Source organism: Onychomys torridus, chromosome 10, assembly GCF_903995425.1.
Source record: "Onychomys torridus chromosome 10, mOncTor1.1, whole genome shotgun sequence".
Lineage (NCBI taxonomy): Eukaryota > Metazoa > Chordata > Mammalia > Rodentia > Cricetidae > Onychomys > Onychomys torridus.
The window spans coordinates 37,453,934-37,479,855 of record NC_050452.1 but is presented as its reverse complement, the minus strand read 5'-3'; the positions used below and the strand labels follow the sequence as shown (position 1 = coordinate 37,479,855).

Genomic DNA, 25,922 nt, shown 5'->3' with positions numbered 1-25,922 from the left:
GTGTCTCTATGATAATGTTGGCTTCAGGCTTGTCATATATATCCCTTATTTAGGAGGTAGGCCCCTACCAGTCCTACATTCTCTAGGACTTTCTTCATGAAAGCATGTTAGATTTTTGTCTAAGACCTTTTTTGCATCTATTGAGATGATCATGTGATTTTTGCCTTTCAGTTCATTTATATGACTTATGATTATTGACTTACATCTATGTTGAACCATCCTTGAATTTCTGGATAAAGCCAACATGGTCATGGTGATGAACTTCTTGACATATGTTTATATTTGGTTTGCTAATATTTTATTGAGTTTTGCATCTGTGTTCATCAGGGATATTGATAAGTCTGTACTTCCTGTTTTTTTGTTGTATCTTTCCTGGTTTGAGTATTAGAGCAATGCAGTCTTTAAACAACAAGTTTGGAGCTATTCTTCTATGTATATATATTTTGTAATAATTTGTCAAGGGTGGTGGTGCATGCCTTAAATCCCAGCACTTGGGAGACAGAAGAAAGCAGATCTCTGTGAGTTCAAGGTCAGCCTGGTCTACAGAGTGAGTTCCAGGACAGGCTCCCAAAGCTACACAGAGGAAAACCAAATAATAATATTAATAATAATTTAAGAAGTATTCATTGTAGTTCTTTGACTGTTTTGTAGGATTCTGATGTGACTTCATCTGAACCTGGACTTATTTTTCGTTAGAAAGCACTTTATTACTATTTCAGCCTCCTCCTGTCTTACGAGTCTTTTAAGTTGTTGATCTCTTCTTGGTTTAACTTTGGTAGTGTAGGTGAATCAAGGAATTTATCCATTTCCTTCAGATTTTCCAACTTAATGAAGTGCATGCTTTTCAATTATTCCCTTATAATTATTTCTTTGATGTCATACTAGTTCCCTGCTCATTTTTGATTCTGTTCATTTGACTCCTCCTTTTTCCTCCATCCTCCCTCCAACTTCTCTCCCCCTCCCTACCCTTCTCACTCCCTCTTTCTCTTCCCTCTGAGTAGTTGGACCAAGGGGGCCTTGATCCGTCTTCTAAAAGAACTAGCTCTTAGATTAATTGATCCTATGTATTGTTTTCTTGGATTTTTATTATCCCTTGCCATCTCCTGGGTTTGAATTGGTTTCACAGTTTTTTAGGTTACATTATTAAGACATGTATCTTTAATGTAGACACTTAAGGCTATAATTTGCCTCTTAGGACTGCTTTTAATGTGTCACAAAGCTTTTGTTGTATTGTGTTTTCATTTTCATTTAGTTCCAGGAATATTTTGATTTCTTTCCCGTTGACCCACTCATAATTCAGTAAGGAGTTGTTTATGCCATGGAGTTTTGTTGTTGTTTTATTAAGTTTTGTCTAATTAGGATTCTATGTGCTCCCTGTATCTGTATGGATATGTCTTTCCTTAGTTTTGGAAAGTTCTCCTCTGTGAGCTTGTTAAATCTGGTTTATGTCATTGGCCCTGAGATTCTCCTCCCTCATTATGCCTATAATTCAAAGGTTTGGTCTTTTGATGGTATCACATTTCCTGAATATTCTTTTTCTGTGCTTGTATAATTTTTTTCATGTTCTTTGCTTATTTCATCTAGATCCTCTTTTTAAGTCCTGATATCTATCTTTTTCCTGATTCATTTCTATTTGTAAGGCTTTCCAGAGGTTTTTTGTTTGTTTGTTTGTTTGTTTGTTTGTTTTGTTTTTCGAGACAGAGTTTCTCTATAGACCAGGCTGGCCTCAAACTCACAGATCCACCTGCCTCTGCCTCCTGAGTGCTGGGATTACAGGCGTGCCCAGCTGAGTTTTCTAATTGGAATACTGAATTTTTCAATTCTGTCTTCATTTTAGCTTGTGTTCTCTTTAATGCTTCGATCTTTGTTGAGTTCAGTTTTCAAACCCTGAATTATCTTTGTCATTTCATACAGCCATACATTTATTTTCTTCTGTTATTGTTAATGTCTTGGAGTGCAATGAAGTGTTTGTGCCTTTAAAATTCTAATCCTTTGATAAAGTTTATGATTATCCTTTTAAATTCTGTACCCTGGAATTCACCTAGGAAGCTCCTGTTAGAGAACACTTACATAGTTTTGGTGGGTTTGAAGGAAGGCATGTCTTGCCCATTCATGTTTTTGTATTTGCAGTTTGAGTTGAGCATGTGGACTTCTTTCTTTGTTTTTGTGTCTGATGTGGTAATCTGGCCTCCTTAGATTGGGCCAGTGTAGGAAATGTGTGATTGGAGCTAGGTTAGGTAAAGGTGATGGAGGAGCTGTTTAATTGACCTTGCAAAGATGGTCCCCACACCATGGGTCTGGAACTAGGGCTTTGGGTGTAGAAACGGCAGCAGGAAGAGAGGATGGGTAAGGAAAGGAGGGTCAATGGTGGCTCTCTAGAAAGTAGGTCACTGATCTGGAGTAGGCCTGTGGGCGTGGAGGCTGGTACAGACAGAAGGCTAAAGATGGGGGCAAGAAAGGGATTCAGCTACTTACTCGCAAATGTGGTTCTTGGACAAAGAGGGATCTCAAGTGGGTCTGAAACTGTGCTTGTAGGGAGTTAACTATAACTGAAAATTTTGGAAAACTAGATGGACTGTAGTCCTAGCACTTGGAAGGCTGAGACAGGAGGATTGGTAGTTTGAGGTTAGCCTAGGCTACATAGTAAGTTCAAGAACAGTTTCTATTACAAAGTAGAACCCTGTCTTTAAAAAAAAAAAAGGCTACGGGGCTGGAGAGATGGCTCAGCAGTTAAGACTGCTCTTCTAGAGGACCTCTGTTCAATTCCCAGCACCCATGTATCAGCTCACAGCTGTCTATAACTCCAGGTCCAGGGGACCCAACACCCTTCCCCGGACATACATGAAGGCAAAACAGCAATGCACATAAAATATAAATAAATGAATGAATAAATAACAGATTTTTGTAAGCTACAAACTGGCAACATGTTCTAAATCTGTCTGTATTAGACATCTTAGTGAGGAGTGTTGAGCCTTTCTCCTTTCTTCAGAGACGGGTCACCATGCAAGTGTTCCTGAGCAACAAGCTAGGTTCTTGCCGGTGTGCACCCCTTGTCCCTGCGCACTTTCCTGTTCTCCTCTGGTCTAGGTGAGAGAGCACTTCTTACAACTCTTCTTCTTTTCTTGCTACCATCTATTGTACTTGACTATCGAGCATCAGAACATTCTGGACTCTCCTTTCTAATTTGGCAAGCATGACATCATGACCTAGTGTTCTTTTTTTGCCTGGTTCTCAAAGGTCTAAGAAGTCTACCTATTTGGTTTTGGGTTTGTTTTGTTTTTTTTCGAGACAGGGTTTCTCTGTGTAGTTTTGGTGCCTGTCCTGGATCTTGCTCTATAGACCAGGCTGACCTCGAATTCACAGAAATCCGCCTGCCTCTGCCTCCTGAGTGCTGGGATAAAAGGTGTGCACCACCAACGTCCAGCAAGAAATCTGCTTTTCTCAAATTAGTTTTGTTTTTTAAGAAAAGTAAATTTTTCTTCAAGGAGAGGATTATGGTGCTGATGACTGAATTTGAAAGGAGGAAGCACTACGTCATTTACTTACAGAACGGTTTCCCTGAGTATCTTGTAAAAACACGACATCCTCTAGCTCACTGGTTCTCAACCTGTAGAGTATATGACCCCTTTGGGCAGCAGTTTTTTTGTTTTTTGTTTTTTGTTTTTGTTTATTTGTTTTGTTTTGTTTTTCAAGACAGGGTTTCTCTGTATAGCTTTGCGCCTTTCCTGGAACTCACTCTGTACTCCAGGCTGGCCTCGAACTCACAGAGATCCGCTTGTGATCTCTGCCTCCCAAGTGCTGGAATTAAAGGTGTGCGCCACTACTGCCCGGCTTAAGCAGCAGTTCTTAACATACAGGTTGTGACCCTTTCATGGGGGTCTCCTAAGAACATCTGAAAACATGGATATTTATATTACAATTCATAACAGTAGCAAAATTGCAGTTATGAAGTAGCAACAAAAATAATTTTATGGTTGGGGCTCACTATAACATGAAGGGTCGTAGCATTAAGAAGGTTGAGAACCACTGATCTAGCCTATCGGTACCGAATCAGCTGCTTTGCAGGCCCTGGCTGAAAACATAATAGCTTTGTGGGAAACGAGGTAAGTTATACTTAAAAGATGTTTTGTGTTTGTGACATAGTATGTAAAGGAGTCTCTATATCTCTTTTTCTCCCTAATGAGGTCAGTTTCTAATTTCAGTTTTGAGAGTTTTGTACGTGTAAATGGAACTGAATCAAAGGATGTAATTATTTGGCTACTTGCAACAGATGTTTAACTCAGTTTTTCTCTTACCAAGGTTTGATGTGTTTTCCTTTTTCTAAAGGTAACTTCAAAAATTCATCAGATAGAAATCCTCCACTCAGCCCTCAATCCTCTATAGATAGTGAGTTAAGTGCTTCAGAATTAGATGAAGATTCAATTGGATCCAACTATAAGCTAAATGATGTAACTGATGTGCAGATTCTAGCCCGGATGCAGGAAGAAAGTAAGTTTTAATTGTTAAAATTGAGATTTTTTTTGTTATTATACAAGTTTGTTATATATATTAAATTTATTATATGTATTTTAAAGTGTTATAAAAATAGTAAGATGGTGTAAGTATAAATATTGAAGTAGACATTTCAGAGAATAATGCCACATCCGTATTTGCTTTCGAATTTTGTTTTCTATAAGACAGCTTTGCTGTAGGAAGGACAAAGAAAGGCTTATGAGGTTGGCCTCTGTGAATGGTGTTTGTGCCCGTACAGTTTGTAAAATCTCGTCATTCTTACTCTGTTACTCTATGGTTTTAGTGGTTTGTAACGGCCCTAGGAAGTTTTTTTACCGTTTTTTTGTTTACTACTCTTCCATGAGATTGTAATATTATAGTTACACTCTATATCTGCCTAAGTACTGTAAGAGCCCCAAACTCCCATGATAGCTAATGTCTTTGTTGCCTCTGACACCCCCAAAGTATACCTAGACAATAATTTTTCATACTTATTGAGGATGTATAACCTGGCTGTCTTTGAATGCAAGAAGGTGGTGGGGTGCTAGTCTTGCAACACACTAAACTATATGTGATCCTATAACCTCTCCGTGGATTCCGTGTCAGGATCTGTCAGTGGCTAAAACTTGTAGAGCTTTTGGTTGTACCTGGATGCAAGATGTCTTGTAAAGTATGTTGTAGGTTTTATCAGGCTGTAGCTTTTAGGAACCTGCAGAATGTTTCTTCGTCCACTGAAGCATCTCCACTTTAGTAGGCCTCCCCTGGAAAAAGGAAGGGCTTCATCCTGCCTTGACTCACCCAAAACACTAATGACGTGACACAGCTTTCTTTGGTTTTTCTGTCTCTCCTCAGTTAAAGGTAGAGTCAGTAAGAGGCTGGAAAGGACAGCCTCTTAAAGAGCACGCTGCCTGATTCCACACTGTAGAATAAACTCAGCTTTTACTTTGGATGCTGACTTCTGTGGGGAGCTCAGCAAGCTGTTTACTGTAGCCTTGATGCTGTGTTTTGGTAACAGATAGTAAAAATGTTAACTTTATTGTCCCTTAATAGTTCTTTCTAAGCCATTTGTACACATGAGTATTTATTTTCCTAGTAAATAAAATGTTGATACCAAAACATACATGATACCTATTGAAAACAACTTCCTGCCCTCCTTTTTTAAAGCTATGGTTTTATTTTTACAGCATGGCTCTTCTAAGATTTGTATATAGCAGTTAAAAATTAGAATTACATATTTATTTGGTCAGCTATATACCTCGTCAAGTGTCTTAGTTTTTACAGTGAGAAATCAAAATCCTGTGGTGATTGTGACTTGCTTAAAGCTCTCCTTCCTGGAGAGGAGGCATTGGGCTCTGACTTCCATTTCTAAAACAATGGTCTCTATTACTTGCTGGCTTCTCTTATTGCTGTTTGCTGTAGCTAGACAGTAAGTCACTCAGTTACTACCGTGCTTCTCAAACCTACAGGGCCATATGAACCTACAAGTTCTAAGAATTTGGAGGGTTCACTTGTTCTTTATTTTGTAGTTGGTGGGGATTTACCTCCTGTGTGCTCTTCACTGAACGACTCTCCAGGGATTTGTAGCCTTAAAAGAAGCCCTAGTTCTCACCCCTTCCATAGCAGTTTCTGTGCACACAGAAGTGACACACAGGTCTGGTTCTGACTGTAAAGGCCCTTTGAGTGGATGCTGAAGATGTACTTAGATTCCTCCCCACCCCCATTACCACTTCATGCTACAGGTTTGTTTGCTAGCTAATATACTCTGTTCACTGCCTACATAGTAGTTGTCCCTCGGTGTTCTTCAGCCCACGTCTGGGTTTCTGTGTGTAAAGTAGAACTGGGTTTTGTTTGTTTTATTTATGGCTTTACCTTGTTATTCAGACTCTAGATTGAAGAAATCTTGAAATTAAACAAATAGTATGTTTTTATTTAGTTTAAAAATAACTTTGAGATGTAGTTTATGCATCTTCACATGGAAGGGTGTCTAGAGGTAGAAAAGGAACTTGTCTTTGTACTTTATACCCTAAGTTTCTCAAAGGTAATCATTTACTTAATTTTTTAAAATATTTAAATGTTTGAAAATACAATCAAAGAAATAAATAATGCATTCATTGTTTTAAAATATTTAAATGTTTGAAAATACCATCAAAGAAATAAGTAATGCATTCTTGTTGCTAGGTCTGCGGCAAGAATATGCAGCCACCACCTCTCGGCGTAGTTCTGGTTCATCTTGCAATTCTACCAGGCGGGGCACTTTTAGTGATCAAGAGCTGGATGCACAGAGCTTGGATGATGAAGATGATAGTATGCACCATGCAGTATACCCTGCTGTGAACAGGTTTTCTCCATCACCACGCAATTCACCCCGACCATCTCCTAAGCAGTCGCCTCGAAATTCACCTCGCTCACGCTCTCCTGCCCGGGGAATAGAATACAGTAGAGTATCCCCACAGCCTATGATTAGCCGTTTGCAGCAACCTCGCCTTTCCCTCCAAGGCCATCCCACAGATTTACAGACAAGCAATGTTAAAAATGAAGGTAAAACAGAAGAGTTTGGGGAATGAGCTGTCCATGTGTTAGTGTAAAAAGAATGCATTCTTCCCCAGTTTTTTAATGTTAAATAGTCATGTTCACCATTTTATTAATGCAAACATGAGGAGAAAATGAATTTCACTTTATGAAACCAAGTGTCTGTCCGTTACTAATGTGATTCCCAAGCCAGACTACAGGTCAAGTGGATGTGGGGATTCTTAAGGGGTTTGTTTTATTTTACTCATGGAGTAGCCTTTATTTCTTTAGATTTGATTATATAATTTATAGTTTCTTTAAGGGTGCTGTTATCTCATCCATTTATAGCCTCTGTCTGAGTTAGGTTGTTCTCTCTCTCTCTCTCTCTCTCTCTCTTTCATTTTTTCCTTTTCTTTTTTTCTTTCCCCCGCCTCCTATCCCCCATTCTCTTTTTTTCTTTTTTAATATTTCCTGTTACTTATATAGTATAGAGAAAGAAAGGTTTCAATATATCATTTTACTTCAAATTATACTTAATATCTGAAAGAATGGTTTGTTGTTGTTGTTGTTTTTGTTTGTTTGTTTGTTACTATCATTCATTTCAAATCCCACTGTTGTAGAAAAACTCCGACGCAGTCTTCCAAACCTGTCCCGGACATCAAGCTCACAAGCTGACTCGGTAAGAAGCAGCAGAAGTGATTCCAGTTTCCAAGTGCCAAATGGAGGGGTGCCTCGGATGCAGCCTCAGGCCTCAGCCAGTGAGTACCTCCTTCCCTCTGAAATGTCCCTCGGGACAGAGAATGGAAATCAGAGCTGCATTCTGTGCTAGGTAGCTGTTATTGCTACAGTATGATTCTGTATGGCCAGCAAGGTGGCTCAGCCGGTAAAGGCGCTTGTTGGCAAGCCGGCAACCTGAGTTCAATACCCGGGCTCACACAGTAGAAAAGGAAAAGTGGCGTCTAACCTCTACGCCTGCACCTTGGTGGATGCAGCACTCCCTCCTGCCCACCAGGGACTAAATACAGATTTTAAATAAGGAATAGAGTAAAACTAAAAAGATAATGTTGTAATAAAATGTAAACATTGTCTCTGTAAAATATTGATTCTAACTAGGTTTTTTTATTATTATGTGACACTCTCTGTGGTTTCTACTTCTGATCACCAAAGATCATCTTTGTTTTGTTTTGTTTCCTGGTTTTTAGTTTTGAAACAGGATTTCTCTGTATAGCCCTGGCTGTCCTGGAACTCACAATGTAGACCAGGCTAGCCTTGAACTCACAGTGATCCTCCTGTCTCTGCCCCCCACATAATGGGATTAAAGGTGTGCACTACCACTCTCAGTTAAGATCATCATTTTCTGTGTAATTGAAGGCTCCTAAGGAATGTATGTGTTGTGTTACCATAGTTACTTAACATAATTCTTGTCACAAAGTAGAAAGTCAAGTATTTATTACAAATAAAGATTGAATAGAAATTTTTAAAGTCTGTCTTTAAAGAGGATAAGCTTTGCTTTTATTTCTAGAAGTAGGCAGTCGCTATCCACATATGTATCTTATAAAATAGATTTCTTTGAAATCCCCCTTTTAGACTTTCTAGAGCTGGGAGAATAGCTCAGTGATAGAACACGGTGATCATGTGTGAGACCCTGGATTTGATCCCCAATGCCACAAAAGTAAAACAATGTTAAAGTTTATTATTACATATTTTAGGCCATATCATAGTAAAAGTAATTAGTTGTCCAATAATACAGTCTATTAAATCTATAACAACACTGAATTTGTGGCTTTTCTTTGCAAAATGGAAGTATTTTATAGGGATTTGTATAGTCTCACTTAACACCTGCATCTGTTCATATAAAGTTTTTAGTTTTCATTTGATTAATCTCTGTCTGCCAAGGATGTATTTGTAAACAGTATAATATTTAATCAGTGTAGATGTCAGATTAATCCATATTTCTAATTTGACTTGTAATACAGGTTAAAATTTGAGGTAATAAGTTACCAAAACTACCTTTTTTTTTTTTTTTTAAGAATTGATCAACATTTCTTTATTTAAATTATTTGGGGAATTAACTATTGAGTTAAATCTGAACTCAAATAGAATAAATGAATTTGAGGCCTGGCCTGGTAGTTTTACTCCAGCACTCAGGAGACAGAGTAGGCAGATCTGTGAGTTCAAAGCCAGCCTGGTCTACAGAGTGAGACCCAGTTGCATGCTGACTGTAAATTTATTTTTGGTGACCAGTCACCAAATACTAACCAAGGAATGTGACAGGTCTTTCTTCCTGGAGGTAATTTTTTTTCCATCTTTAGTTGTAATGTTTGCCTGTATTTTGTGACAAGAAGTATTGTGACAAGGCATTTCTATTCCAGCATGACATAGATTCCTTAAAAGCTTTAAACTGTTCAGTATTGTACATTAAAAATGATGAGATAGCACTGGAACCTTAAATGTAAGACTGCAGCAGCTTTTTCATAGAGCATTAACAAAAGGAGCAGTGAGCCTTCAGAAGTACCCAGGAAAGCCATGTGAGTTCTTAGCCAAGAAAATGAATGTGCCAGCAAATATCAGACACTCAAACAAAAGAGTGTTGAGGATAATTTAATGGAAAGAAAGTAATGAGATTGATAAGTGTTACAGAGACACAGGCAGCATAAACAGAGACCAAACCAGTACACAGTGATAACTTCTGAGTCAAGTGAGTGATGCACGAAAGGCTGCACAGGAGCAGCAGCGCGTTAGTAACGTGCAGTGCATGCAGGCCTACTAAAATAGCGCAGTGGTCTGACACATTTGCTGCTTACCAACTAAGGTAGGCATGTGTATACATAATTAAACCACTCAAGGGGTCTGAAAAGGTGGCTTTTCACTTAAGAGGACCTGAGTTAAATTCCCAGCTTCCACCTGACTGCTCATGACCATCTGTAACTTCAGTCTCAGGGCATCCAATGCTCACTTGAGCACCAGATACACACATGGTACACAGATAATCATGCAAGTAAAACACCCATACATTAAAAAAAAAATTAAGTTAAAGTAAAATAATAAGCCAATCTAAAATGAACTGTTGGAATTACTTCTATATAATATAAAGTAATTTACCTATGATTATACATCTTAGTAAGAGGCGGATTAATGTTCATAGTGTATTGATCCAGCTCAAGAATGTGTAGTCCTCTGTAGGGACTTATCCATGGTTTGTTTCCAAGGTATAAAGATCATACAGAAATACTTCTTTTCTTTTCTTTTTTTCTTTTCTTTTCTTTCTTTCTTTTTTTTTTTTTTTGAGTTTGAGACTACAGTTTAAAGCACTGTGGAAAATTGTTACTCAAGATTTATATACCTTACTCTACTGGGTATATGCTAAAAATTTTTTTGTACAAATAAGCTTTTATATTCCACTTACTGAAGAGTTGATACTGTTTTTGTTTTTTTAAGTGTTAATACTCATTGTGGTATTAATAATTGGAATAGGAAACATGAATTCATAAAACTTTAAAAATGAATTTAAAAGGAGAATTTAAACTTTGTTATCTTTGAAATAGAGAATAGTAGGTTTTATGTCTTTAAACCTACAAGTTAATTTGACACATGAAAATATCTTGTCACTGGGAGCTTCTCCCTCAAATACTTACCCAATACAAAAAAAAAACAGCCTACAGTGTTAATGTGGCATGAAATACAGTTTTAAGTGAATCATAATCCTTACAGGCATTACAGCCACGCTTTTACAGCATCTCTACAGGGTTGAAATATTGGTATTTCACCTTCAAGCATGCTGTTGTGTTTAGTTTGAATTATTAAGATCTGGATTCTTCAAAATTCCACATGATAAATCTCCAAGCAGCCTCCTGTGTGATAAAACCAGCTCTGCCTAAATCCTCTACACTCATCCCATTCCATAGAGCTTTATGACAGTGAACAGATAGATTGGGAGCCTAGGGCTAAAATAATAATATATCTATTAACAGATGTCAATAGAAAAACATATATTAAAGTTTTTTATAATTACCCGACTTCTCTAGCAATAGAATTGCCATTATATAGTCACATTAATATCCTAGAATTATTTTTCACTTCTTCCTAGTAGTTGATAACTAAGGAAAAGGTATTGGGAAAATATAATGGTTTTCTGGTTATTAGTTCATTATATGGAAACATATATGTGCAGTTTTACAAAGTTGCAATTCAGCATTTGATAGAAATTTTATAGGCAGAAAGAGTTGGATCATCATCCTTTTTAAAACTGTATATACTGGCCAGGCAATCAATGGTGGTATACACCTTTAATCCCAGCACTTGGGAGGCAGAGGCAGGTGGATCTCTGGGTTCGAGGCCAGCCTGGTCTACAGAGCTAGTTCCAGGGCATCCAGGGCTACACAGAGAAACTCTGTCTTCAAAAACAAAAACAAAAACAAAAACTATATATACTTGTTTACTTACATTTGCAGCTATAGTAACACTTACTTACAATTAAAAATGTCCACAAAAGCACTACACAATGTATTTGGAAAATAGAAAATCCAGAATATTAATAAGCTTAAAACTTAATTTTAAGTATACTGTATAAAAATGTAAATTTTTGTTTGAAGTTAATAATCATAAATTTTCAAGTCATCTATTTTCTTGAAGTTTTATATATTTTTGATAAAATACATGTGTAATTGTGATTTATATGTATAGTTATGTAATATAGTTTTCATAATTTTTATCTTAATATATACTTTAATATTATCAAAGTATATGTAAAAGTATAGTAACAACTGTATGTATTTATATAAGGAATTGGTACATCTCACTATCAACTTCAGTTACTGGTTTAATGGCTGTTTCGGTTTGGTTAAAGTGGTTCTTTCTTCAGCTGTGAATGGTAAAGCTTTGGCTCTCACTTGCTGCTGTGCATGACGCTGACTTTGCAGGGCTGCTGATCTCTACCCACTGGGCCACTTCTTTCTCCTCGTCACTATGCCACTCACGACTTTTATATGCTTATTTGCTATGGCTGTATTATTGTGGGTGCTGGCATTCAAATATGGGTATTATGACAATGCTAATATATTTCCAACTTTTATATTTGTAAAATGTGAGTAACTTAAAAAGTTTAAGAAAACCAGAGCATTTTCTCAGTTTCTTCAACTAAAGGGAGAGGTGTTATCAGAGGCAGAATTTTTCAAAAGGACAATAACTTGCTTCCTAACATTACTGGAGTATGAGCTTAAATTTAGTTTTCAGAAAAATATAGGAATTACTGGCTTATAAGTGAGAAAAAGGAATAGATGAAAACCTCAAGACATTTTTTTTTTTTCGTGACAGGGTCTCTCTGTGTAGCTTTGTGCCTTTCCTGGAACTCAGTTGGTAGACCAGGCTGGCCTGGAACTCACAGAGATCTGTCCAGCTCTGCCTCCCGAATGCTGGGATTAAAGGCGTGTGCCACCACTGCCCAGCGACTATCTTTTTTTATATATATCCAAAGTTTGATTACTATTATAATGCCTAAGGTATTTTTCAATATTATATATAACATTTGAGCTTCACAAATACACATTTATTTTTGTAGAGAGCAGGGTTCCCTGTAGTCAAGTTAATTCCACAGGACCACATATCTACAGGGTGACAGGTAATCTCAAACTGTTGAGTCCCCCAGCACCTCCCACTGCTGTCTGGAGCCTGCTCCCAGCCTAATAAGCATGGGTAGGCCTCTAGGAAACACTCTCGGGTGGCTCTAGTGGGGCATGATTTGAGATTGAAGTGTAGATAATTCGCCCAATACAGTAACAGTTTTACACGGATACAGAGTGTGCCCCCAGGAAGCATGTAGGAACAATACTGTGCTCTGCTCCACTCACTCACGGAAGTGTCTATGTGGTTGATAACCTGTATGTAGCTGGCCTTCTGAGGTCAACAAGGAAGGACTTTCCTCAAGGTTTTACCTGCTACCAAAGCACTAATGGTTATTCTTCAGTTTTGCATTATTTTGAAACATGAGTTAAAACATGCAATACTTATATAATCGGCTAATCTAATACTAGGAAAATATTTAAGGACTATCGGTTTAATAAGTAATACTGGATCAGTTTTATTAATCACAGAGATTTTATAAATGTTGTGATTTGAGGCCTTTATCACTGGGCATTTTGATTGACTACATTTTAATGGGGGCCCAGACTCTCTTGTAAGTGTCTCCGTTGATTTTCAGGCAAATGCAGGTTTAAGAACCACTTATTTTCTCCACAGCTTTGTAAAACTTTGACTAAAAAAAGTATAATTTATTTAAGAGAATAGATACTATAAATTAGATCTCTACATTTTATGCAGTTATCAATCACTGTATTGTGCAGTAGAAATGATGGAGTATATGTGATGGTCCTAGCACTGAGGATCTATGTGTAAGATAGCCTGTACTGACCCAGAGCTGTTATGGAAGCAGAGGAGAGACATCAAACTCCACATGGAGGCCTGAGGACCTGAGTTTGATAACACGGGGATCCGCATGGGGGGAGAGAAGTAACTCCTGCTAGTTGTCCTCTTGACATACATATGCGGTGGTGTGCCATATGTGGTCGTGTACGTACACAATGAAGATTTTCAATTTTAAAAGTAAGATTTAAAACAATGGCTTATAGTTTGCCCACAGTAATCATTTGCTTTTCTGTTGTGGTCCTTTACAACTGAGCCTACTTCTGTTCTTTAATCACTTGGCATGCCCAGTCTCAAGCATTCTCTGCTACTGCTTCCTCCTCCTCTGGAACGCCTTCTCCAGACCCCACATGGTTCCTCCCACTCTCCATTTGATCTATGAACAGATGTCCTCTCTGGAGAGTCTTTATGGGATACCTGTGTCTAGCTGCAACTCCAGTCTCCTCCTCATGCTCCTTTCCTGCTCACTTCCTGCCTCGAGGCCATCACTGTCTGGAAGGCTATAGATTTTGCCACTCTTGTTTCATTCTCCCCTTTCCTAAATGTTCCATAAAACTGTTTGTTCTGTCCTAAGTAATTCCATAAGAACAAGAAAAATTCCTAGCCGGCTGCTGAGGCTGTTTTACCCTAACAGGGTACCTGGAGGACTCCTTCCCATGTTTGAGTAAATGAGAACAAAGATGGGTGGATGGGTGGGTGGATAGACGGACAGACAGACAGAAATATGGATGACAGAGAACATGTCGACAAATATATAGGTGAATAATATTTGATAATAATATTCTATAATTTTGTGGTTATAGGTATAAAGTAACAGACACACACACACACACACACACACACACACACACACACCCCGCCCGCCCGCCAAGTCTGGAGAATGTTTTGCTTATTTGCCTGACCATGTTTGAGTGACATTGGCATCAGATACTATGTTGCTACAGTAAGGTTTGGATTGCTGTAAAATTAGAAATCAGCTACATTTCCTTTTGTAAAAGTTGGTTATCTCAGAAAAGTAATAATGCCTTGGCAGAGATAACAGAATTTCCCCTTCTCTAATGATACATCCAGTATCCCTTTACCACCTGATGATCTTTTTTATGATGAGCTCTTATTCCTACATAGACTTGTAGGGGTAGAATTTGGTGTTTTTGTTAATTGTTTTTATTTTTTGGACATAATTCCTGAAGTGTAGAAAGTCTACCTTTCTCCACATGCTACAGGACCCATAGGATGGCAGGTTAGAGCTGCTTAACTAGGTGATTGAATGGGCCTGGAGCAGAGGAACTGTAGTGCAGTAGTAGTTGGCTGGTCTGCACTCTGCACTGCTCTGGGCTCCCCAGGCCAGTTTCGGAAGGTTCAGTGTAGTAAATAGACAGGAAGTTTGAGAGGGACTTCAGCAGTCTGACTTGATTACATTACAAAGCAGATGTCCTAACTCCTCTAGACCCCCCTCAACACACACACACACACACACACACACACACACACACACACACACACACACACACACGTCCATAGACCAAACTTGCTACTGTCCAGTCTGAGGTACAGATTAGTTGGATTTTTTTTTTAAGCTGAGGATCGAACCCAGGGCCTCTGTGCTTGCTAGGCAAGCACTCTACCACTGAGCTAAATCCCCAACCGATAAGTTGGATTTTACAGCAAGATAACATTGAACATGTTAAAGCTGCCAAGTTGTGCAAGGACTTGCCTGGTTCTGAGTTTTCTTCTCCTTTTTGAGAATGGAAATTACTGTTTGATTTTTGAGCAATTCATCTACCAATAATTGCTTTGCCAAAATGTGCTTTTTTTCTTTTTTTGCATCAAAACAAGTACTGTGTTTATTTTCTATTTTGTGTGCTTATGTTTATCACTTTTATCCTTGTGTTTATATCCTTTGCATCTGTGGCATGTTTGCTGGTGGCTTGTTTTCTCTTTGATGTTCTAGCCAATTGACATATTAGTTTTTTTTTTTTTTTAATCTACCAAAAAAAAAAACTAGTTCTAAAAATATGCAATGGCACTAAGATTTCTGCCCCTTTTCTTTCCCAACTTAATGCACGAAGTATCACTTAAAAATTCCTGCGCTTCTAGAATTCTAACGTTTTGCCTCACTGGTTTCTATTCCTTGATAACTTTTACATTTCTATTAAGTGTTCAGGTTTACAGAAGCTGTAGCCTTGTAGCCTTTACCTTGACTTCCCGGCCAATATTACACTTCCTTGTTTTTCAACAGCTTCTCAAAGGCTGAAAAATTTGCCTCGTACTTCCCTCAAAGCCAAACAGTTGCTTCCAACTTCATCTACAAAAAGAGGTAACTACAGCCTCTGCTTGAGTTCAGATTTCAGCAAGTGGTGTAGGTAAATCTCTCACCTTCTGCATTTCTGAGTCAGTGATGCCTGTAGGGCACATTTCAAATTGGTTTTTTCCTTAAGAAAATAATGCAAATTAATTCCCTGTTGTGTGGATAATTGCAGAAGAAACCTATTTTCTTCAGAGGTATGTATTGAATTGTTCTGAAAGGATTAAATAATAATTTATCATTTTTTCCTACTCATCTAAAACCAAAGATTATTGTTTTAAATTAATGAAAATTGGACAAATATAAATGTCACACATTCTGTCTATTAATGTTTTTCCTCAAATATTGGTCTTTGGGTTTACTTGTCTGTGGGGTAAGATGGGAAGACTTTCAGATTAGAAGCTGATTAAAGTTAAGACACAAGTCTTTATGGTCAGTGAATACATTTGGAAGACTTACTGTCCAGTGGTAGCTTTTGTAAGAACTGAGTGCTAAAGAAATCTATGAAAGTTGGGCACTAAGTCTAGACAGTATGGGTTCCAGAAGACTGAGTGTATTGGTAGATGGAAGACCAAAGAATTGAGAGAAAACAGTGATGTAGAATAGACTTGGAGTCCTGAGAATGAGCCAAGGATTCAGAATGGGACAGAACAAACAGAAGCAGTGAGGAGAAAAATAGTCCCTAATGAGAGCAAGAAAACTGAAGGAAAGAGGAAATTTGATGTCTTTTTTTTTTTTTTATTTAAGATGCAGATAGTATTATTGCAAAACACTGTATACTTTTAAACAGATTTAAGTGTGTTAGCAATGATTTAGTGTGTAATTGTAAATAATTCGTTTTCAAAGTTAGAATCTATAGGAAAGAGAATAGCCAACTAGTAGCATAGGGCCCATGCTTATGTATTAAGCACTAGGTATTCATCTGTACCTGCCTTGGTTCCATAGTCAGGAATAACACGCTGTGTAGGGCTTGTTCTTTAGAGTGAGAGGAGGTGACTTGGGGCTTTATAGGAATAAGTTGTGTTCTTAGTAGTAAGATGTGATAGATACACTGTATACTTCAAAATATCTAGGGGAATTGAATCCTCTTACTACAGGCAGTAAATGTCTGAGGTGATGGGTATGCCAACTCCTCTGATTTCATCGTTGCACAATGTAGATACACATGAATGAAAACATTACTTTTGCCCCATAAACATGTATACTTTTTTTGAGACAGGGTTTCTTCTCTATGTAGTTCTGACTGTGGAACTCACTATTCAGACCAGGCTGACTTGAAACTCAAGAGATCCACCTGCCTGTGTCCCCAGTGCTAGGATTACAGGCATGCACCACCGTGCCTGGCTCTGCCATATTTTTAGAAAGAAAAAAGGAATACCTTATGGAATTGTTTGAGAACAATGGACTTCTTTTCCAGATTTTTAAAGCATTCTAGCTTCCTCTGGATAGTAAGGAAGGTGTAAACTGGCTAGGGCTTGCTCAGTGCTAGAGACCTTGCTCACATGAATCCATGAGGCCCTGGGTTTGATTCTCAGCACTGGAGAAAATAAAATAAAAGCAGATTAATGTCAACAGAGTAGCTGGGAAGAGGTATGTGACGACGACAAGGTATACTCTCCAGCAGAGCAGGAGACCACTAGCCTGCAGTAAAAGAACAGCTGTTGCTTACTGCAGTCTTGTCTAGTACATCATTTGTACTTCTGAATCAGGTAGCTTTGTGTGATTTTACATTTTTACATAAAGATTTGGTCTTGGGGTTTTTATATTAAAAGACCATACCTTTTGACCAAATTTCTAAAGGGGTTACATTATTTTTATGAATCTAAGCTCTCAAATTTCAAACTACCTACTCTTACTTAGTAATCTAGGCTTTCATATGTTGTGTTGTGGTGTAGGGGGTATCATTACACACTTCTCTGCTTAGCTGCCTGTGGAGTTGCATACCTGTAACCCCAACATTTGGAAGGTGGAAGCAAAAGGATGTGGGTTCAAGGCCAACCTGAATATATAGTGAGATCCTGTCTCAAAAACCAAGGGCTGGGGATGTAGCTCAGTGTAAAGCACATGCCTAGAATACTCAGGGTTGTGTGTTCAGTCCCTAGCACTGTAAAATACAGTACTAGTTCAATTCCTAATGATCTTAACTTTGAGAATACCTCTAGGATCTGAGGCCAAAGCACACTGCACCAAGAATAGCCACTTTTCTCTAAGTGCTTAGCACCCAGTAATCAAACTACTGTTGCCCTGTTCTCATGACTTCATTCAGATTGAAGTTGGCACCTGGTATTATTCCCTTCCTACCTAAAGGGTGCTTTCTGACATTTTTTTGAGTGGAAAAATTAATGACTAATTCTCTTCATTTTTTTATTATTGCTGTTACTTTGGTCTGGGGGCTTGTTTCATTTCTGCTGTGTATACTCAGCCCATTGTTTAGCTGAAGATTCAAGCAGACCCCTAAGCTGAGTTCTGAAGGTCTTTGAAGTAGCTCTCCTCTGAAGCACTGTATTACAGATTTCTGTTTTTGTCTTCTGCTCATAAGTTTGATCTGCCTGAGATACCCTATCTAACCTGTAATTCAGAGAGTGTGTCAGAACAACAACATATAGGGCTATAGGACTTCAGTACTGGCTCCTTTCATACCAGGCTCTTAGACCCAACATTCTAAGCCTCCTTCTTGCAGAAATCACTGTATTCAGTGGTTAAGTACTTTTTAAATGGTTCATGAACCTGTCCGGTCTTACAAGAGTCTGGCAGCAGGCTGATCATCCTGTCAACCCTACTTAAGCTCTCTTTCAGACTGGCTCCTCTGCTTCTTGTCTTATAGCTTCTACTCAGTCTTGGCAGGAGGGTATGGCAGAGCAGCTCACATTGTGAAGCCAGAAGCAGAGAAAGTGCTTCTGTTAGCTAGCTTCTTCCTTTTCCTTTTGTCACATTCAGTGTGTCCCCATTCCTGTGTCCCACCTCCACTCCCATGAGTTTGTGCCACCCACAATCAGAGTGGTGTCTCGGCCTTGTTTGATTCTCCCTGGAAACATCCTCACAAACTCACTTAGGAGTCTGCTTCCCTAACCCGAAGCACTTGTCAGTCCAGTCAGTCAGAATTAGCCACACATCCTTCCTTTCCTCCTCTGTCCTACACGCGGATTGATAGAGTGAGAAAACCAAATGTGTAGAACAACCCGCATCTGTGGCCCAAGCTTTCTCTCCATTTGTACCCTCCTGAAAAAGGAGGTTGTTGGAGAAAAGTGTTATCCCTCTGCCTCTGCTCCACACACCCCTGCTCCCTGCCTTATCCCTAAGGCTCTGTGTTTGATTAAAGCATGTTAAGGTTGTATTTGAATTGTGTGTTGTGTCCCTGGTCTTCTGAGGAAATTAAAACCCTTTCAGAGGAGATGTGTTCAAACATGAAGAAGGAGAGAAGGGTGGGTGTGTACCCCAAGAGATCTAAACTTAGTCTCAAAGGGACCTGTTGAAATAATAAAGTGTTTTTGAGTCTTGTCTTAACTTAGAAATGAATGCAGACTGTACATTTCATTTCATGTATCTGGCATTTGTTTTAATATAATAGCATTTTTCTTATTGGACTTGGCATTTTATGACTTCATAGGTTCATATGCTCCTGGATTGCACACACGTGTATCGGGACAACTTTCAGGAATTATTCTCTCCTTCTGCCATGGCTTCCAGGGATTCAGTTCCAGCTGTCATATGTGTGTGGCAAGCACCATTACCCACTAAATCATCTCAGTGCCTCTGGAGCTGACTTTTAAAATAATAGTAACTGTTAATTCCTTATTTCTAGTTACACTGAATATGTGTCTTTGAGGCTACAGTCATCTGATTTATGTTTACATGGATAGCCAACCCTTTTACCTCTAGAATGTTCTCATATGGCCCTAGTTAGTTGCTTCAATGAGACAGAATCCTATGATGCCTCCATACTTCTTTTTAATTTTTATTGTTGTGTTGCTTGTGCAGGTGCATAAGCAGGCAATGGTAGGGTGCATGTATGTTACATGCCACAGCATATGTGGAGGTCAGAGGACAACTTGGTCAAGTCTTACCTTTATATGTGTTCCTCAGATTGAACTTGGGTTTCTAGGTATTTGTGGCAAGTACCTTTAACCACTGAGCCATCTTGCTGGGCCCTATGGTGCCCACCCCTCCTGTTGTGGGATCCAAGTTAAGCTGGTTAATGTACTTTTTCAAGGATAGTTGTAACCCTCGAGGTAACCTTTTTCCTATTAGCCCAGAAAAGTCCTTTATGTGAGGCTCATAGTTAGATGTTTTGGTGCTCCTCTGTCACGGGTGACAAGGCAGTGGCTTCCCTGGTACTCGGTTCCCTCTGAAAACACTGGCTTTCCTTTGCTCTTCTGCGTGCAGTACCTTCTCCAGGCAAGTTCCGCTCCCCTGCAGCACCGTCTCCATTGGCTCTTCGGCAGCCAGTGAAAGCGTTCAGTAACCATGGTTCTGGTTCTGGTGGCCAAGAAACGACACAGTTCACACAAACCACCTCCTCACCTGGACCTCCCGTGGTACAGAACCCAGTCCCAGCAAACCCCTCCAGCAATATCAACAGCGCCACTCTAACCAGACCTGCAGGGACAACTGCCCTGAGGAGCGGCCTGCCCCGGCCCAGCGCCCCTTCTGCGGGGGGCATCCCAGTGCCTCGCAGCAAGCTTGCACAGCCTGTTCGCAGGTGAGTGGGGAAGGTTGGACTTGGAAGGCATACCTGGGCCTATGAAAGTGAGCAGACGGCAGTTGGTATTGTCTCTAAGTAGACATCACCTCCTTGTTCTGAAGAAGTCTTCATGTGGATATTACACCACCATGGTTCAAATTCATGTTGTCCAAATACCTAACATGATTAAGTATCTCAGGAAACTTCTAGGACAGAGTTGTTAAAGACACTCAAGTTGGTTGTGATAATTATTCATTTTGAGAATAACAATAAAGATTTAAAAAGCACAAGGGGATTGAGAAAATTCTGGCTGCACTAGCCGAGCAGTCACACTGGTAAAGTTCAGAATTATCTGTGGAGTTTTATAAGTTTAGAAGACCCAGCTTCTACCCCCAGAGAGTCTAACTGAGCACCTCACCCCCATTTTGTTGTTTAATCTTGACATGATTCTGACCCCAGGGAGGTTGTGACCCAACCACGTGATCTCTACCCTTCAAGAAGGGGATTAGCGCCACCAGTAAGTTTAGATGTCAGCTATAATTAAAGTTTGTTTCTTGAAAAGAAACGCCAATCTTGTATTTAAACTATATTCCTGTACTTGCTCTGTCTTACTGTAAACATTTCACAGTTTGAGATTTAGTTGTAGAACGCGATGGCTTTGTGGTGTACAGAGACTAAATAACTCCTTACCTTGTCTAACTGTCGCAGTAGTGAGTACTTCTATTTTTTAGATGAATATAGTGAAATTAAGTAATTTTTGTGAGGACATCCAACTAATAAGACTGTTAGTTACAAACTTGTGTGACTTCAACCCCTGCCCGCCACTCTGGTGGTGGGGACACCCAGTCTGCACTATCACAGTCAGCATTTGGCCTCACAGAACAATCGATTAGCTGTCTGTGTGTTAGGAAAGAGCAAGACTTTCTTTCCTCTTGTTTTAATTCCATAGCCACATTAACAAAAAGAGCTTCGAGGAATTGCCTTGAATGTAGTAAAATTTGAAAGCTGTGAAGATGCTGAGCAAGGAAAGGTTGTCCTAATAGTTGTTTAGAGCTGCGATCTTTGTTTTGTTTTGTTTTGTTTTTTCTTCTTTTTTTTTGGTTTTTCGAGACAGGTTTCTCTGTGTAGCTTTGCGCCTTTCCTGGAACTCACTCTGTAGCCCAGGCTGGCCTCAGCTCACAGAGATCCGCCTGCCTCTGCCTCTGGAGTGCTGGGATGAAAGGTGTGCGCCGCGACCGCCCGGCGAGAGCTGTGATCTTAACAGTTCCCTGAAATGGAAGACATGTGGCAGAGTGTATGTAGTGTTTTGTACAGACATAAAAAAATCATTCAGTTCCTTGATTTCAGATCCTTGCCAGCTCCTAAGACCTATGGTAGCATGAAAGACGACAGTTGGAAAGATGGCTGTTACTGACCAGCAGAGACAAGAGCGCAGAGGTCCACAGCTTCCCGGACACCCCTTCACCAGGCTGAAACCAACTTTTATATGCAGACTCTGCAGCTAAGACTCTCGGGGTCGTAGAGCCCCAGCCCTCTCTGTCTACAATAGCACAAACTGGCAGAGATGACGAAGCAGCACTTTATCCCACGTAACATCCGATGTGTTTGGTAATCATGCAATCACTCTCCATGGAGTCACTCTTAGTTCTGTTCGCTAGAACCACGGTTCGTCTTTATTGTTTGACAGAGGCCACTGTCTGGGCAAATACCCAATGGATGCCAAAGAGAGATGCCCATTTGTAAAGAGTGCTTTTGTACATGGGAAGGTGGTGAATTCAGGCTGTCCAAAACCTACTTCAACCTACTTACTGTACGAATAGTATCAATAAATACTGTGTTAACAAGAACTAATATTCTGACTAATTAAATTGTTTTATTAGTCCTTCAGGATAGAGTAAATTTTAAAGATTAGGAGGGAGAAAGGAACGACCTGAGCTAAAGACTTAAAAACATGCTACCTGTGTTTAAGAGAGTTTTATAAATTTACTTTTGCAAACTTATTAGAAAAATTCATTCTTTTAAATCATACATTTTAGACATAGTTCACATGTAGCCACCGCCAGATGGTGTCACCATGCACGCCCACCGCGTTGCATCAACATCTCAGACTTCTATGTGCTTGTTTTGATTGCCAAAAGGGCTCACTATCAGCTACCCAATCTTCTAAACCTTACAGTTCCTGGCTCAGGAAAGATGGTCTTTGCTCTTGAAGTTAACTTCCTCACATGCTCTTTTCTGTCACAGAACTAAAAGACCTTGTTCCCATGCCCAGGTTTCTATGATGTGAAAGAACAAGTTGTATGTGTCTTTATTCTTGATAAAAACAACACCTCAGAGCTTACAAGCTGGAATAAAACCATGCCGCAAAGAGGAGGGGAAATCTATGCATTTAACTACAAAATCTCTGGTGATGCCAGTTGTATTGCTCCTCTTAAGTGGTAGTCGATCCACTTCAAGCTGAATAACTGTATGATGATCTTTCAAATACTGTCCCTTTTGACTTAGATTCTGCCTTACATCAATGTTTGCATTGTTTGGTAAACACCGTCCAACTCTTAATTTGCTAAATAACTTGCTGTCTAATGACGCATGTGTGTGTGTATATATACCCTTGAAATCAACTGTTTCGGTTTTATTGGATTATTACCAAACTAACTCAAGCTGACTTCTCATTTTTGATAATGAGGTCTGTTTTTTAAATACTTAGTCTGGACAGATCTAAAATATTGGCAGTTGGGTCACATGAAAGTGGAGGGATTTGAACACGTTTCCTGTTAGTAGAGGATGTTCTGAAAGTTGGAAGTAGAAATGGAAGGAAGGCTTCCTGCTCAGGGTAGCATCGAGGTGATGATAGCAAAGACCCAGTCTGCCTGACTGATGCTCGAGCAGCTAGCTAGCAGGAGCAGCCATCAGTGCCAGGAACTGGAGTGTAGAATGGAAGACCTTGGATCCTTGCATCTGAAGGTGGCGAGAGGGAATGGAGGGGTTATCCACAATGATGAACTACAACTGTTGCTTTTCAGAGGAAATCGACACATGTGCTTGGTGGGAAGTGTCTCGCGTAAATCTAAGAAACAAAGAAGTAGCCACTGTCTCTGAGGAATCACACGTGCACACAGCAAACAGGTCTCTGTTTCGGTGTACCATTTCAAAAAATAAGAAATGCTGCAATCTAATAATTTAAAAGAACTTTAATGAACCATCTATTACATTTTTTAAGTTAGATAATCAGTTTCAAAAGGAATATTCAGGTTATTTAACGTTGTTTTTAAATGGCTGCATCAGAAAAAAATATCTATTTTTTTTTAATTAAACTATTTCATCACTTGTTTAAAAATGTATTTTGGATCTGAGTTTGGTGATATTATTTTACTTGCTGCTGTACTACCACAGACTATTGGCTTTTAGTTTCCTAAAGAGGAAAATTGCCTTTTTACTAGAAAGCCTTTGTGTGTTGCCAGGTTTTCTGTTTGGGAAAATGTAAGGATTTGCTGTGGTTAGTGGTACAGAAGAAAGGTGGATTTGATAAACTAGTGCCTATGATTTTAACTTATGTTTGATATATAGTAGTAAGGGTATGAATGTTGATTATTTTGTGCCAACAGCCCAGAATTGTCACTTACATGTCAGCAGAAACTATGACCTCTGCTTCCAAAGTTATTTAATTTTCTCAGTGTTTGGATGTTATTTTTTGTAAGTGTGTTAATAAAAGTGTAAAGAATTGGAAAAATATAAATATTCTTAAGCCTTTGCTGGATCATTTTTCTACAAAACTTGTTTGTATATTATAAAACCCTCTGAAGAGTTGACTTCTCAGTTTTCATACCCTGGAAATCACATTTTGTAAAACTGGGGACCATTCATAATTGTCAGATACTTTTTTAAATTATCTCAGAACATCACTTTTATAAAAAAAAAAAAAAAAAGTTTTTTTGAAAACAAAGAAAATTAAATACATATGGCCCCAGGTGTTTGTATAACTCTAGGATGGTCTCTAGACTATGTATGTTTAAATTGACTTTATTCATTGTACAGGTGTTCACTTTTGACAGTATGATGCATGGTCCTTTTAGATCACATGGAGTTTGATTTGCAAACATTTTCTATAGCTGAACTTGTAATATGTGGTTGCCTCCTTAATAAACAGCCTGACCATAATGTTTACTATTAAATCTATATTCATTTTCAAGTGTTTTATTAATTTCTGGATATGGCAAGATTCCTTCTCTCCTCCCCACCCCGTTGCCTACAGTTTGTCTTAATAAATTTCTCAGCTGTTTTTTGTAAACACACAGACTCCAATCTTATTGCCCTGTCAGATCCCGACTAGAAGTCTGGCGTTGTGTCACTAGAGTCTCCCTCCCTACCCCCCTCCCTACCCCTCCCCCCTCCCCTTGTTTCCTATTTGAATCATTTGGAGTGGTCACAGTTTACATTGGGTTTGTTCTTGGAGCTTTTTCATCTGCTCTGAATTGATAATGTAGCTAGAAAAAGCGTCTAGAGCACACAGGAGCTATTGCCTAGAAGTTCCAACAGGGAAGCTCCGTGCATTTTCAAGCCACATACTGTTTGAGGTGAGCGGGCAGCTCTGTGATGGATGGAACAATAGACTCCTGCTCCGTAGTGAGTTCTTCCTGTTCTATAGGAGATGCTCCAGCCTGCATTACCATCTGTCTCACTGATGACACCAGAAAAAAGGAGACCTGCATTGGAATTCTCCCTGGGCAGCTGAAGCCTTGCAGAACCTCTTAAATAATTGTCAGTATACTTAGGTTAGTTATGAGTGAGAAGTTTATCTAAGCCGTCCATGCATGTCTCCAACAGAAACCTCCGTGGAGGCTCTTAGGAAATATTTACTGTATTAGAGCTTATTTGGGAAATAGGCAAATAACATACATCTGCCATCCTAGTACTGAAGCAGGAGAATCGTGAGTTCAAGGTGAGGCTGGCCTACATACAGTAATGCTGTCTCAAAAAGAAAAGGCCAACCCAAAGAAAGGAAAGAAGGAAGGAAGGAAGGAAGGAAGGAAGGAAAGAAAAAGAAAGAAAAAGAAAAGAAAAGAAAGAAATAAGCTAGACAGCAGTGGCATACGCCCTTAATCCCAGGCAGATCTTTGTGAGTTCGAGGCCAGCCTGGTCTACAAGTGAGATCCAGGACAGGCACCAAAACTACACAGAGGAACCCTGTCTACTTTAGGTCCCCTTGGAAAGAGTGGTCAACAGATAACCAAATTCCAACTAAGGGGGCCTAAGTTCTACTGGTCTGTACACCAGAGAGAATTTCATAGTCAACAGTAATGTATATCTCAAAATAACTAGAAGGGCTATTTTGAAAATATAATATGCTAAATAGAAAATTATAGATATGCTAAATATTCTATTATAAATTATATACATACATCAAAATGTACCCTAAGCCCTCAGTTTATATAATTGTCTAACAAATGGATCACAATAAAAAGGAAAAATCATTTAATTTAAAAAAATATACAGACAAATGACTGTCTACAGTTCTGTAAT

General features: G+C 39.0%; 1 protein-coding gene across 2 annotated transcripts in view; it reads left to right on the top strand.

Moving 5' to 3' along the window:
- The window catches only part of Slain2 (SLAIN motif family member 2), a 54,948-nt gene extending 30,357 nt beyond the window's left edge, over positions 1-24,591 (top strand). The window contains exons 4-9 of one of the 2 annotated variants that reach the window (XM_036200771.1): positions 4,327-4,488; positions 6,670-7,029; positions 7,620-7,757; positions 15,656-15,733; positions 20,105-20,420; positions 21,750-24,591. In XM_036200771.1, the coding sequence (XP_036056664.1) occupies positions 4,327-4,488; positions 6,670-7,029; positions 7,620-7,757; positions 15,656-15,733; positions 20,105-20,420; positions 21,750-21,816 (1,121 nt within the window). In that variant the 3' untranslated portion in view covers positions 21,817-24,591. The remainder of the gene's footprint in view (positions 1-4,326; positions 4,489-6,669; positions 7,030-7,619; positions 7,758-15,655; positions 15,734-20,104; positions 20,421-21,749) is intronic. The other variant, XM_036200772.1, reaches the window with a different exon arrangement.
- The last annotated feature ends 1,331 nt before the right edge of the window (positions 24,592-25,922 follow it).